This window comes from Oreochromis niloticus, linkage group LG10 (assembly GCF_001858045.2).
Source record: "Oreochromis niloticus isolate F11D_XX linkage group LG10, O_niloticus_UMD_NMBU, whole genome shotgun sequence".
NCBI lineage: Eukaryota > Metazoa > Chordata > Actinopteri > Cichliformes > Cichlidae > Oreochromis > Oreochromis niloticus.
Genome location: NC_031975.2, coordinates 2544447 through 2556279, shown reverse-complemented (window position 1 = coordinate 2556279; position 11833 = coordinate 2544447). Strand labels below are relative to the sequence as shown.

General features: G+C 41.4%; 2 protein-coding genes across 3 annotated transcripts; one reads left to right on the top strand and one right to left on the bottom strand.

Annotated features, from left to right (window-relative positions):
• Window positions 1-54: 54 nt before the first annotated feature.
• Window positions 55-7710, top strand: stt3a (STT3 oligosaccharyltransferase complex catalytic subunit A). 2 transcript variants are annotated; one of them, XM_003458970.4, is made up of 18 exons: window positions 55-157; window positions 884-1004; window positions 1102-1162; window positions 1253-1374; window positions 1491-1636; window positions 2544-2634; window positions 2803-2909; window positions 2995-3159; window positions 3318-3498; window positions 3583-3738; window positions 3827-3918; window positions 4175-4330; window positions 5340-5528; window positions 5658-5774; window positions 5853-5955; window positions 6167-6355; window positions 6519-6634; window positions 7355-7710. In XM_003458970.4, exons 2-18 carry the CDS (start codon window positions 917-919, stop codon window positions 7391-7393), a joined length of 2118 nt encoding a protein of 705 aa, XP_003459018.1. In that variant the 5' UTR covers window positions 55-157; window positions 884-916; the 3' UTR covers window positions 7394-7710. The 2 variants fall into 2 exon arrangements, with proteins under 2 accessions (XP_003459018.1, XP_019219466.1); XM_019363921.2 differs by lacking the exon at window positions 55-157 and adding an exon at window positions 301-321.
• A 645-nt stretch (window positions 7711-8355) lies between these two features.
• On the bottom strand, window positions 8356-11000 carry si:ch211-266i6.3 (cytoskeleton-associated protein 2). The gene is made up of 7 exons (XM_005464247.4): window positions 10804-11000; window positions 10425-10505; window positions 9623-10308; window positions 9226-9544; window positions 9071-9131; window positions 8730-8988; window positions 8356-8629 (listed from the first exon to the last, which is right to left on the bottom strand). The coding sequence occupies exons 2-7, from the start codon at window positions 10464-10466 to the stop codon at window positions 8365-8367; spliced, it is 1632 nt and encodes a 543-aa protein (XP_005464304.1). The 5' UTR covers window positions 10467-10505; window positions 10804-11000; the 3' UTR covers window positions 8356-8364.
• Between the last annotated feature and the right edge of the window lie 833 nt (window positions 11001-11833).

Genomic DNA, 11833 nt, shown 5'->3' with positions numbered 1-11833 from the left:
GAACAAAATCTGATTGACATCCAAAGAACCAATAAGATACGAGGAAGTAAAACGTTGAATGACACATAACCAATAAGCACGCAATATGTTCTAGTCGGGGCGGGATTAGCTCTCGGTGAGGGTTGTGTGTGAAAAGTGAGTAGCAGGAGCGGAGCGGGTAAGTGTCTGAAGATTACACATTAAAAAGCGTTAGCCTTTCCAGGACTACCAGTTTTTGTTTTTTGTTGCTATATGTGAAGGAGACGCAGATACTTCTTTTTAAAAAAAATAAGCCAGAGAGTTGGTGCGTGACTGTGGTTTTCATTAAAAAGCGGCTAGCAGGTTAGCCTAGCAACTAACACACTTTGAAGTGGATGCAAGCCGGCCTGACGCTGACTAGCAATAACACGCTGCATAAACTACAACTATGCCTGAATGCACTTTACATGTGCAGTTGTTAATATCTGGTTTAACAGTACTAGCTGCCGTTCATTTGCTCTTTCTGTGATGTCGGTTAGCTGTCAGCACTTGAGGCTCGTTCTGATAGTGGTGCTGTCTTGAAAGCATGAGGGCTCGTTGGAGCTTAGAGGTTCGACTTTACACTTTTCGTAAAACCTTTTTAATGCACATGTGAAATAGACGGGCACAAATCCATGCAAAGGGTTTCCAGAGTGGCTACTTCCTGCTTTGTGACGCCACACGTTAGTGCGTGGCCTTATGTGGTTGGGCTGGACGTGGAAGTTAACTCCTGACATCTGGATTGCTGGTTCTGTTTCTTGGAACCTGACTTGGAAACATATTCCGCAGGATTTTTAATAAATACATAAACAAATGTCAGTACTGACTAAAAGTGCATCTGTAGTGTTTTCTATAGTGCTTAGAGCCATTGTCTTTCTCCCATTAGGTAGTACGGGTAGCTTTCCCTAACCTCGCCAAGATGACCAAGCTGGGCTTCCTGCGTTTGTCCTATGAGAAACAGGACACGCTGCTGAAGCTACTGATCCTGTCTATGGCCGCTGTCCTCTGTGAGTCCTCTGCTGCTCCCTGCATATGACAGCATGGACAACACTATACAACACACACATCACAATGATCCATGTGATTTTTCTTTCCCCTCCTCAGCATTCTCCACCAGGCTTTTCTCTGTGTTGAGGTTTGAAAGTGTCATCCATGAGTTTGACCCGTAAGTACTGCCTGCATCATCATTCATTACATTAATAGTTTTTTCCTCCTGAAGAGTCCCGTCTCACCTTCACCTTAATGTCACAACCAGGTACTTCAACTACCGTACCACCCGCTTCTTGGCAGAAGAAGGATTTTATAAGTTTCACAACTGGTTTGATGACAGGGCTTGGTATCCTCTGGGGAGGATCATTGGTGGCACCATTTATCCGGGTAAGACCATAAATTGTTGTAAGATTCTCCTGTCATGTGGAGCAGTTCGTGTGTTATGTGAGTTTTTGAAGGCTGACGTCAAATTATGATGGTGTCCTTCTGTTTTCTTTCTCCAGGACTGATGATCACGTCTGCTGTCCTGTACCATGTCCTACATTTTTTCCACATCACAATTGACATCCGTAATGTCTGCGTCTTCTTGGCTCCCCTGTTCTCCTCATTCACCGCCATAGTCACGTACCACTTAACCAAGGAGCTGAAGGTAAAAAGGAAATCGCCCTATGACACAGACACATTGTTCATTAAGAATCATGTAACAGGAAAACATTTTCATTGGGTTTGGTAATGGATTATAGTTATAGTTAAGTAGTCTACTTTGTTTGATATGAATACAATGGACAAAAAAGAACATCTAGTCAGTATAAATTAACTTACCCACCAGGAGACTTCAGCAAACTTTTAAGTTTAGACTTTGTGAAAGTTGCAATAATAACTTGATTTGATATATGCAGGCTCCAGTTCTTCATTATTTGTTTCCATGCTCTGCCCCTCTCAGTACAGGCACAATAACAGCTGCATTGATCAGTGTATTAGTTCATGTTACATTGCTTATGACTGGTCCGTATTCATCAGTTACATAGTTAGATGATAATCCCAAATCTCTATCTTTAGTCCCAAGACTGCCTGATGGAACTGCCGAGTTTGAACGTAACCAAAGTGTTAGGGACACAATCCAGGACATGTTTTATTTGGGACAGTTCAGTGTTGTACAGTTTATATCTGGCTTAGTAGGGACCAGTACGGTTTTTTGGTCTCTGTCCCACATATGGTAGATATAAGGTGTGTTTTTACAGAGGACATGCTCAGTTTGGTTTCTTTATGCTTCCTCGAGTAAAGCCTGAAGGAGGAAAACAGGTGGGCCACTCGTTAGCTGAACATTCCAGACTATTACCTGCTCTCTGAACACAAGGGCACAAATCAACACAATTAGACATCAAAAACAGACTTCACACTAGGAATCCAGGACTTTAAACGGTATTCACCAAGTGTCTATGGGGTATTTGCATTGAGACTGTTAGAACAAAACTGAACATGGTAAAGACTCTTTATTGCAGGACCGTGGTGTTAACCTGCACTAGTTTTAACTAGGTGTGTTTTTGTCTCTTCAGGATGCAGGTGCTGGGCTCCTGGCAGCTGCCATGATTGCAGTGGTGCCTGGTTACATCTCTCGTTCTGTTGCTGGCTCCTACGATAATGAAGGTAACTGAAACTCAGTGGCTGCTCATTTTATTCATCAGTCAGAAAAGGCTTTTTCCCTGGTAAACTATGTTATATATTCAGTCAATAATGAAAGTAAAGCTGTAGCATTAGAGGATATACACCAAAAGTGCAAAATGGTATAATAAGAAAATGATTGTCCCTGCTCAGGTATTGCCATCTTCTGCATGCTGTTGACCTACTACATGTGGATCAAGGCTGTGAAAACAGGCTCAGTGTATTGGTCATCCATGTGTGCGCTGGCTTACTTCTACATGGTGAGGAGATGCAGCTGATCTGCATGTTGTACTGAGTGCATTAAGAGGTGACTGTGGTCATGAAATGGTCTCTGTGTGCATTTAGGTTTCCTCCTGGGGTGGCTACGTGTTCCTCATCAACCTTATTCCCCTCCACGTCCTGGTTCTGATGCTCACAGGCCGATTCTCACACCGCATATATGTGGCTTACTGCACAGTCTACTGCCTGGGCACCATCCTCTCCATGCAAATCTCTTTTGTTGGTTTCCAGGTAAAAAGAACCATCTCATTTCATCACCTGACGCACCCTCCTTCCAGGACGGTTTTTTGTTAAAGATTTAAAAAGTAGTGATATTCTCATGATGAGAAGTTTCACTGTGCTTTGTGTCACACTGTTCAGTTCCTTGTCTCCCTTTTTTCATTTACCAGCCGGTGCAGTCATCGGAGCACATGGCAGCCTTTGGCGTGTTTGGCCTCTGCCAGATCCACGCCTTTGTGGACTACCTGCGCAGCAAACTCAATGCTCAGCAATTTGAGGTGCTGTTCAAGAGCGTCATCTCTCTGGTGGGCTTTATCCTGTTGTCTGTAGGTGCTGTTCTCATGCTGACAGGTAAGAGGATTAACAATAATAGTAATGAATGGGAAAACCTTTGTAAAAGCTTTTGACGTGACATGATAAGTATGTTTCTGTCAGGTAAAATCTCTCCGTGGACCGGGCGTTTCTACTCCTTGCTGGACCCCTCCTATGCCAAGAACAATATCCCCATCATCGCCTCTGTGTCCGAGCACCAGCCCACCACCTGGTCTTCATACTACTTTGATCTGCAGCTCCTAGTCTTCATGTTCCCAGGCAAGTCAGCAAAAGCACAGAGTAGCACTGGCTTAATGTTCTGTAATCACTCCAAATTTCATTCCAGATTACCTTTCTCTTCTTACAGTCGGTCTGTACTACTGTTTTAACAACCTGTCGGATGCCAGGATCTTCATCATCATGTACGGAGTCACCAGCATGTACTTCTCAGCTGTCATGGTACTGCTGCTTAAATGCCCTTTTGTGTGTGTGTGTGTGTGTGTGTGTGTGTGTGTGTGTGAGACACATGCCATCTGAGATAGTTGTTTGCTTCTGGGATTTTAAAAGTTACCTGATGGCATTACTTTTACACCATTAAATGTAACCGAAGCAAACAGGAAATGGTTTCTAGGATGTTGTATGTGCCCTGTCTGTGTCATATGTTGGTTGTTTTTGAGTTTTTCTTTTTTAACTGCATTGTTTGTTTCCTCCTCAGGTGCGTCTGATGCTGGTACTCGCTCCAGTCATGTGCATCCTGTCAGGCATCGGCGTGTCCCAGGTTCTGACCACTTACATGAAGAATTTGGACGTCAGCCGGCCAGACAAAAAGAGCAAGAAGCAGCAGGATTCCACCTACCCAATCAAAAATGAGGTGAGTTGGGTGACAGGATAAGCTTGCTGTGGAAGGTGGTGACAGTCTGACTTTTGTTATGCCATGCTCGTGTTGTGACATGAAAGTCTGTGCATTCGGACAGGTTAAACCTGTAAAAAAAGGTTTAAAATAATCCATCATTGTCAAGCTCTCAGCTCAGTGTTTTATAGTCTTGATTTCATGTCTAGTTTAAAATCTTGTCCAAGAGAAAGCAAACCTTTTCATCTCTTCTTCTCTATAGTTCTTGTATTTGATATTTCATGCAATTTGAAACAGATACTACACCTAAAAGTGAATTGTTGTATAACTACTGTTAGGTTTACAAAGAATTGTGGGATAGGTACACTGCATTGTTGAAGGTTCACAACCTTGACCAATTAAAAAATGTTGTTTAGTTGAGATTCTTCCTCATGATTTAGATGATTTTGCAGTGTAGCGATGGGTGTAAAGCTACACCGCAGACTGACCTGCACCTGCCAAGAAATGTAACTATGTATTGCATTTACACAGATCTCAACAGCAATGATAGATCTGTTTGATGTAACATGCAGTGTGACCTCAGTGTGTTGACAACACAAAGATGGAATTTGCTGTAATTGTATCTCGTTTGTGCTAATGTTAGTATCCTAGCAGTCTTCGTGTGTCTTAACGTCAGTAAATGTTGTTCAAAATTTGTTTGCTCCAAGTCAACATGAGCGCTCCGTTTCACTTGTGCCTGCAGAGCAATGTAGACACGCCCACAAAAATTATAAGTGTAACAACATTACTCACTAGAGGAATAGAGTTTAGCAGATCCACTTCATAGGTTCTCTCTACACTTTCTCACTTGAGTATTTGGCTGTTTTCACCTTTGAGACAAAACTCAAAGATCGGAGAAATCTCCTCCCATTCTTTATTTCCATTACCCATTAAGTGGCCCATTTCCTGGTTTTAAACTACCTTATCCCAAATAAAGTGTAGTAATAATGAATATAAAAGCATGTTGACATGCTCTGTGTAAACCTACCAGGTTGCCAGTGGGATGATTCTGGTAATGGCTTTCTTCCTCATCACGTACACGTTCCACTCTACCTGGGTGACCAGCGAAGCCTACTCCTCTCCATCGATTGTCCTGTCAGCCCGTGGAGGCGACGGCAGCCGCATCATCTTTGATGACTTCAGAGAGGCCTACTACTGGCTCCGCCACAACACTCCTGAGGTCAGTTAATCTCCACGTGAGGAAGAAAATGTGGATCATTAAACTATAGATCGTCGTCATGAGTGATCAACAGTCACAGCCATTTGATCAGGTTTTCCATTTACGTATCTGAGTGTTATTTTTCCTCAGGATGCCAAAGTCATGTCATGGTGGGATTACGGATATCAGATAACTGCCATGGCTAATCGAACCATTCTAGTGGACAACAACACATGGAACAATACTCACATCTCCAGAGTTGGACAGGTAAGCTGGGTGACCTTTAAGGTGACATTGTCTATAAAATGCTGCTGTGCTGACCATGCTGCTGTTTTTCTTTTGCAGGCCATGGCATCCACAGAGGAAAGGGCCTATGAGATTATGAGAGAGCTTGACGTCAGTTATGTTCTGGTCATCTTTGGAGGGCTGACGGGCTACTCTTCAGATGGTACGCCGCCTAATAATCTATAACTAGTGCAGCACTTAAGATGTTGTGTTTTTAACCTTCTAAATGGGTATAATTGAATTTTAGGGGTTCCATTTTTTTTTTTTTTTTTTTTTTTTGGTCAATTCATTAAACATTCAGCACATGAAGTAAGACATTACTGTTTTGACAGTTATAAGCACCTTTCTAATTGGTGTATGTGTTTGCATGACAGACATCAACAAGTTTCTGTGGATGGTCCGTATTGGAGGAAGTACAGACACAGGCAAGCATATCAAGGAGCACGACTACTACACTCCCACCGGAGAGTTCAGGGTGGACCGCGAGGGCTCGCCAGTCCTGCTCAACTGCCTCATGTACAAGATGTGTTACTACCGCTTTGGCCAGGTCTACACAGAGGCCAGTGAGTATTTCTAGTACCTTCCAACCCTAGTCTGATCTATTTATCACTTTATATGAGCCTCTAAAATCCCAACTGGAGGAACGTGATTCAGAAATTTAAAAAAGCAAAACAAAAACACAGCCAGTGATGGTTTTTCTGATTAATTCTATTTCCTCTTTTGCAGAGCGCCCACCTGGTTATGACAGAGTGAGGAATGCTGAGATTGGGAACAAAGACTTTGAACTGGATGTACTGGAGGAGGCCTACACAACAGAGCACTGGCTGGTTAGGATATACAAGGTAAAGAAGCTAACTTTGTCTCTATAGAGATCACAGTTGGTATAGTTCTGTATTTTCATGTTGAGTGTTTGGTTCCAGAATATTTCCATCGTAGGTTTACTCATTTCAGTTTTTATCACTTTTAGTTTTTCTGATTATTAGAATATGAAGGGGAATTGTTCAGGCGCAGAATGGATATTACAATGTAAATAACACTTTGACTGCCATCTGCATCATTAGGTGAGATGTGTTGACAGCTTTTCCCCAAGCAAAAACTAAAAATAAAGACATTTCCTTTTTCCCCCCCCTTTATTTTAGTTTTATTAATTGTCCTTTTACCTAAATTTGGAGTTTCAGCTCTGACAGCTAGTCAAATTTAAAAGCATGATTGACATGAAACTGATCGGCAAGCAATTTCATAAATTCAAGCACAAATGAGCATTTGCTTGCAACTGCCTCAACCTTCTCATATGCTTCTTATCTTACAATAGTAAACACTGTTTTTAATTTAGTTAAATGTTATATGACTAATCTGTAAAAGCTTAAGTTTACTGATGAATACAAATACTTGTGACTTTAATCTTTGAGTGATTTAAAAGGTAGTTTGAGGGTGGGGCTTTTTTTGTTTTTTGTCTTTTTAATAAAGTGACTTTTACACAGTTTATAGCTAAACTGTGTAAAGATCTAAAATCAGTTTTAGAACAGAACTTTCTAAACTAACAGTGTTCTCCTGTTCTCCAGGTGAAAGATCTGGACAATCGGGGTCTTTCAAGGACATAAGGTGCACAGACAGCAGTGAAAACGGCCTTTAAGCGCACTGAACGCCTTCCTCTGTGGTCAGCAGACGAGCGGGAAAAGAGTACCTTTTTTTATATACCTTTTGTTTTGGGGAAGAAAATGGCATCACACATTTCTCCTTTTTCTTTATAGATTTTCATTTTTTAAATTTTGTTTATAATGAAACATCTCATCTGGGATCAGAGGGAGATGTCAAAACGTCCAGTTTGATCTAGGAAGTGTATTTTGCCAAGAGGTGGTCATTTGTGAGCAGTTGGAATTTTTACAATGTGGTCAATTAAAGTGGGATTAAATCGGAATACAACTGAGTGTCTTTTTTTCCCCCCTTCCTCTTCACTGAAATGCAGTGCAGGCTGTAGTCAGCTGTTGATATTCAGTTGGATCAGTGTTGTTGGCTGCCCAATCCTCTTGTTTCTCATGCTTTGAACAGCAGGCTAGGAGCAAAAATGTTTGTAGACAGTTTACTGCTGACCAATCACGCAGTCAATAGTTGATATGGAAAGCAAGAAAATAATTAGATTTGCTTTTGTTTTAGTCTCTCCGCCCACTTTCTACCAGGGAACAAATGATCCACAAGCTACTCTAACAACAGCCAATTAGGTGCCAGAATGCTGAGCCCATTATTGAAAGTAGGGTTACTTAATATTTTAACTCTTGCTCACTTTATAGATGGAAGCCAATTCAATTTATTACATAGGTTCTATAAAAAGATGCACTCAACTCTTTTTTCTTTTTTAAAGACAACTTTAGAAAAGTGTTTAATTGTCATAAAGTGTTAACTTTAGAAAAATTAGTATTAAAGGAAAAGCAGGAACATAAATACAGTAAAATATTTCATATTAGGACAATTCAATATTAAAATCATCTTTAAAGTGTCCATTAGATTGAGTCCCAAGCATTGCTGAATATTCCCCCCCCTTAGAAATAGTACAAATATAGGTTGGTTTTTTTTTTTAGAGGCTGGACTCGTCCGGGAGATCTGCCACCAGTGCAGCGTTCTTTCTGTAGATGTAGGCGTTAGGATTATCATCTAGCTTCACCAGCTCAGCCAGCGATGACACGCAGGGATCGTGATCGACGAGCATCTTGGGCAGCTGGCTGGATTTGTTGTGGATGCGGGAGGAGCGGCGCACAGGTGTCAGAAACTTGAGATCATTAATGTTGCTCTTTCTCCTGGATGCACTCGTGCCGACCTCACCTTCAATTGTTTTTCTGACACTGAAATGTTGAGAGAATCATTTTGTAAGAGTTAAGAATGAAGTGGCTCAAATAACCAAGTAACTGAATAGATTTGCCAAGAGAACGTTGACTGGCTCACCTTTGCAAGTATGGCGTCGTTTTCACGCTGTATCTGATCACTGATGCATCCTCCATCTCTGGAGTTGTCTCCATCACGTCATCATCACTTTCTACATCATCTGTCTCCACTTTCTGATCATCACTTTCTTCTGCTTCATCCTTCACCTGCTTACCAGCATCCTCAGGCATGTCAATCTTCAGTTCCTCCGCTTTACATTCATCTATAGGCTTGCTGTCCTCCATTTCACTGTTGCACTTATCTGTCAAATCTGTGAGTTCTTATCAACACAAATGACAAATATGTAAACAAAGGCATATGTATAGATACTTAAAGAACTGACATAATACTGATTATTTTACCATCACTACATCTTGATGGCGTTTCCATGGCCTCCAAGGCATCACAGAGATTCACAACAATCTATAAAACAAAGGGGAGGGGATCTTTGATGTTCAATATTATACATTTTAATCGAGCTAATTAGAAGATGAAACCATGCTCCATTTCTGCTTACATCATCCACTCTGTCTTGTGACTCAGCAGACAGATCCCCATCAGAATTTTCTAGGTCTAGTGTAGTGTTCATGATCACTGGAGTTTGGCTGGATGCCGTTGGTCCTGCCCTCTGAGTATCTCCACAGGAAACAGTGCCTACAGCAGTGTCAGCGTTGTCCGTTTCCAGTCTTGGTTCAGGCATGTGGCGTGCAGCAGGCTGAGATCGAAGTTTGACGACAGGTTTTGTAGAAACTTTGGTTTTGGAGGGCTTTGCTGTCGACATGGCTGGTCTCTTAAGAGCCTTACCCTTTGAAGCCAGCCACTCAGCCAGTTTTGCTCTGTAGAAAGCACATAAATTAAGTTTCTTATTTTATTGTAATACAGCAAACATTGCATGTCCATGTGGAACACCTTACTTTCTCTCTTCTGCAGTCTCCATAGTAAATCTGTATTGACTGATAGTGTTTGAGGCAGGAGGCTTGCTGACCTTCTTGTCAGGTTCTGAAATCTGTGTCTTTAGGTTGTGAGTTCCACCTGCTTTGGTGGGAGCCACAGTAGTGTTTCTAGAGCCAGCAGTGGTTAGTGTTGCTGAGACGATTCTTGCAGGAGGGCGAGCAGAGGAGAATCCAGCAGCAGGACGACTGCTGGCAGCAGGCTTGGAAACCTGAGCAGGTCCATCAGACACCGACTTGGACCTCACTGGTGCAGGTTTTTGAGTACCATGTCTCTGCATCTCAGCAGCAGATTTAGATCTTCTTCTTGCCATTTTTCCAGGCCTTTGGTTCTCCGTTTTCGGTGCCGATGGGTTAGGATCCATCATACCTGCACTTGCCTTCCAAATAGACCCAATTTTTGACTGTACAATCTTTCCTTTATACATTCCTAGAGCATTTCTTGATGACAACACAGCAGCTGGTACCGGTTTCTGGGCCTCAGAGACTGACCTAGTGTCAGCTTGTTTAGCCTTAGCTCTAAGGGGCTGACTCTTTGGTAGGGTCTGCTGTTTTGGGTCATTTTTCAGTTGGAATGGCACAACAGATGTTTTCTCCCCTTTTATAATTAACTTTCTTTCATGTGCAGGCTGGGCATTTTCCTTGTTTCCCTGTTACAAAAATAAAAAAAACACAACATTACATCATGAGATCTGCTAAATTGAAAATGGGCATCTGTGGATAATTTAGCTTTCAAAAAAAAAAAGTGTCATTTATGTCAGCTTACTTTCTTGCTGATGTGGTTCCGTCTTGACACTGCAACTTCCATTGTTTAGGCCCTCAAAACTGATTAAATTAGTCAGGAATGCTGGAATGTGAGCAAAGCAATGAAACACTGCGTGAATATAGTGATTGAATTAGTTATTAACATCACCTTGCACGTTAAGTGCTCGAAGTGGTAGCATGACGCGAAACTCAGTCATTAAGTAAAAGCTAAGAACTTAAACTTCTCTTTACGTGTTGAATACGCATATACAGTACTCTGTCGTAAATTAAGGTTAGCTAGCTAGTATAAAGCTAAAGAATAACACGTTGGACATAATGAAAATGTGCCGTTAGTCTCCGATAGTTGACTTAAGTAAGGCTTATATCAAACACCGACTTACCCCGTATGCGTTTCGTTATAACCTTCCAAGAGACCCCTCCACCTCAGCGCCACAGCTCAATCTGAGGGAAAAACACACCTCGTTTTGCTTCTTCAGGATTTGACTTGGCGCTGCAGCGCTCCAATTGGTCACCCCTGTATCGCGAGAAACCAAAACCAACCAATAAAATATCTCCAAACTAAGAGCGAGAACAACAGATAACGTCATTCTTCCATCCGTCAATTTTTTTTTTTATCCCCCCTTCTGTTTAAATGTTTGAACCCAAATAAAATTCCTGTAATACCGGTCCGTGCTGACCGATACACACCCAAGGTTGCCCTTAAAAAAAGAAGTCGAGACAGTTAAACAGCCGCGAACACCAGCTGTCAGGAATTAGAGTTGGAACAAATGAATACACGAGAGTGTGACTTATGAAAGCCTCTACTGTATTACGCGGTGCTTTTATGTCAGTCTTCACAAGGCTTTAACTTTGTTTCCTGCACAAGTACATAAAAGCAAATTCTCTTTTTAAAATAAAAATAACAGCCAATGACTGTGTGTGATATATTAATATTACGGATACCACGCCTCAGCACAAACACAAGATACATTTGGGATTATGCCTCGGCATGTTTTTCAGAGTTTGAAAAGACCGCTGAGGATTATGGGACAGAAAAGAAACGCGCGCTCATTTGATGCACGTTATTCTCCACGTCAAGCTAATCATGTGCTAGAATAACAGCCTTCAGAATAAAGTCGTGTGAGCACGTGAATTATAACGGCATGTATTGCATACCGAGTAGGCAATTTGTAATATTTATCCATGTGTTTGTTGTTTGTTTGCTTATATGTGTCGCGTTTTAGGCATTTTCATTAGGTCTATTTAAATTCATAAACCTTTGTTGTGGGTAAGCTAGAAATAAAGAGTAGTTTAAAAATAGCCTTTAAAACGGTAAAGAAGTACAGCAGCTTTTGAGTTAATAAGGAACTCAAAATCTTTTCCTTAAAAAGTAGAAGAATTATAAAATTCTAAAATTATTTTATAAAATGA

Bases quoted from the DNA above. Each gene is read 5' to 3' on its own strand.
- stt3a (XM_003458970.4), top strand. From the start codon at position 917: ATGACCAAGCTGGGCTTCCTGCGTTTGTCCTATGAGAAACAGGACACG. The intron at 3,919-4,174 runs GTACTGCTGCTT...TTTCCTCCTCAG, and splicing joins TGTACTTCTCAGCTGTCATG to GTGCGTCTGATGCTGGTACT. The intron at 5,775-5,852 runs GTAAGCTGGGTG...TTTCTTTTGCAG, and splicing joins ACATCTCCAGAGTTGGACAG to GCCATGGCATCCACAGAGGA.
- si:ch211-266i6.3 (XM_005464247.4), bottom strand. From the start codon at position 10,466: ATGGAAGTTGCAGTGTCAAGACGGAACCACATCAGCAAGAAA. The intron at 10,309-10,424 runs GTAAGCTGACAT...TTTTTGTAACAG, and splicing joins GGAACCACATCAGCAAGAAA to GGAAACAAGGAAAATGCCCA. The intron at 8,630-8,729 runs GTGAGCCAGTCA...TCAACATTTCAG, and splicing joins ACGACGCCATACTTGCAAAG to TGTCAGAAAAACAATTGAAG.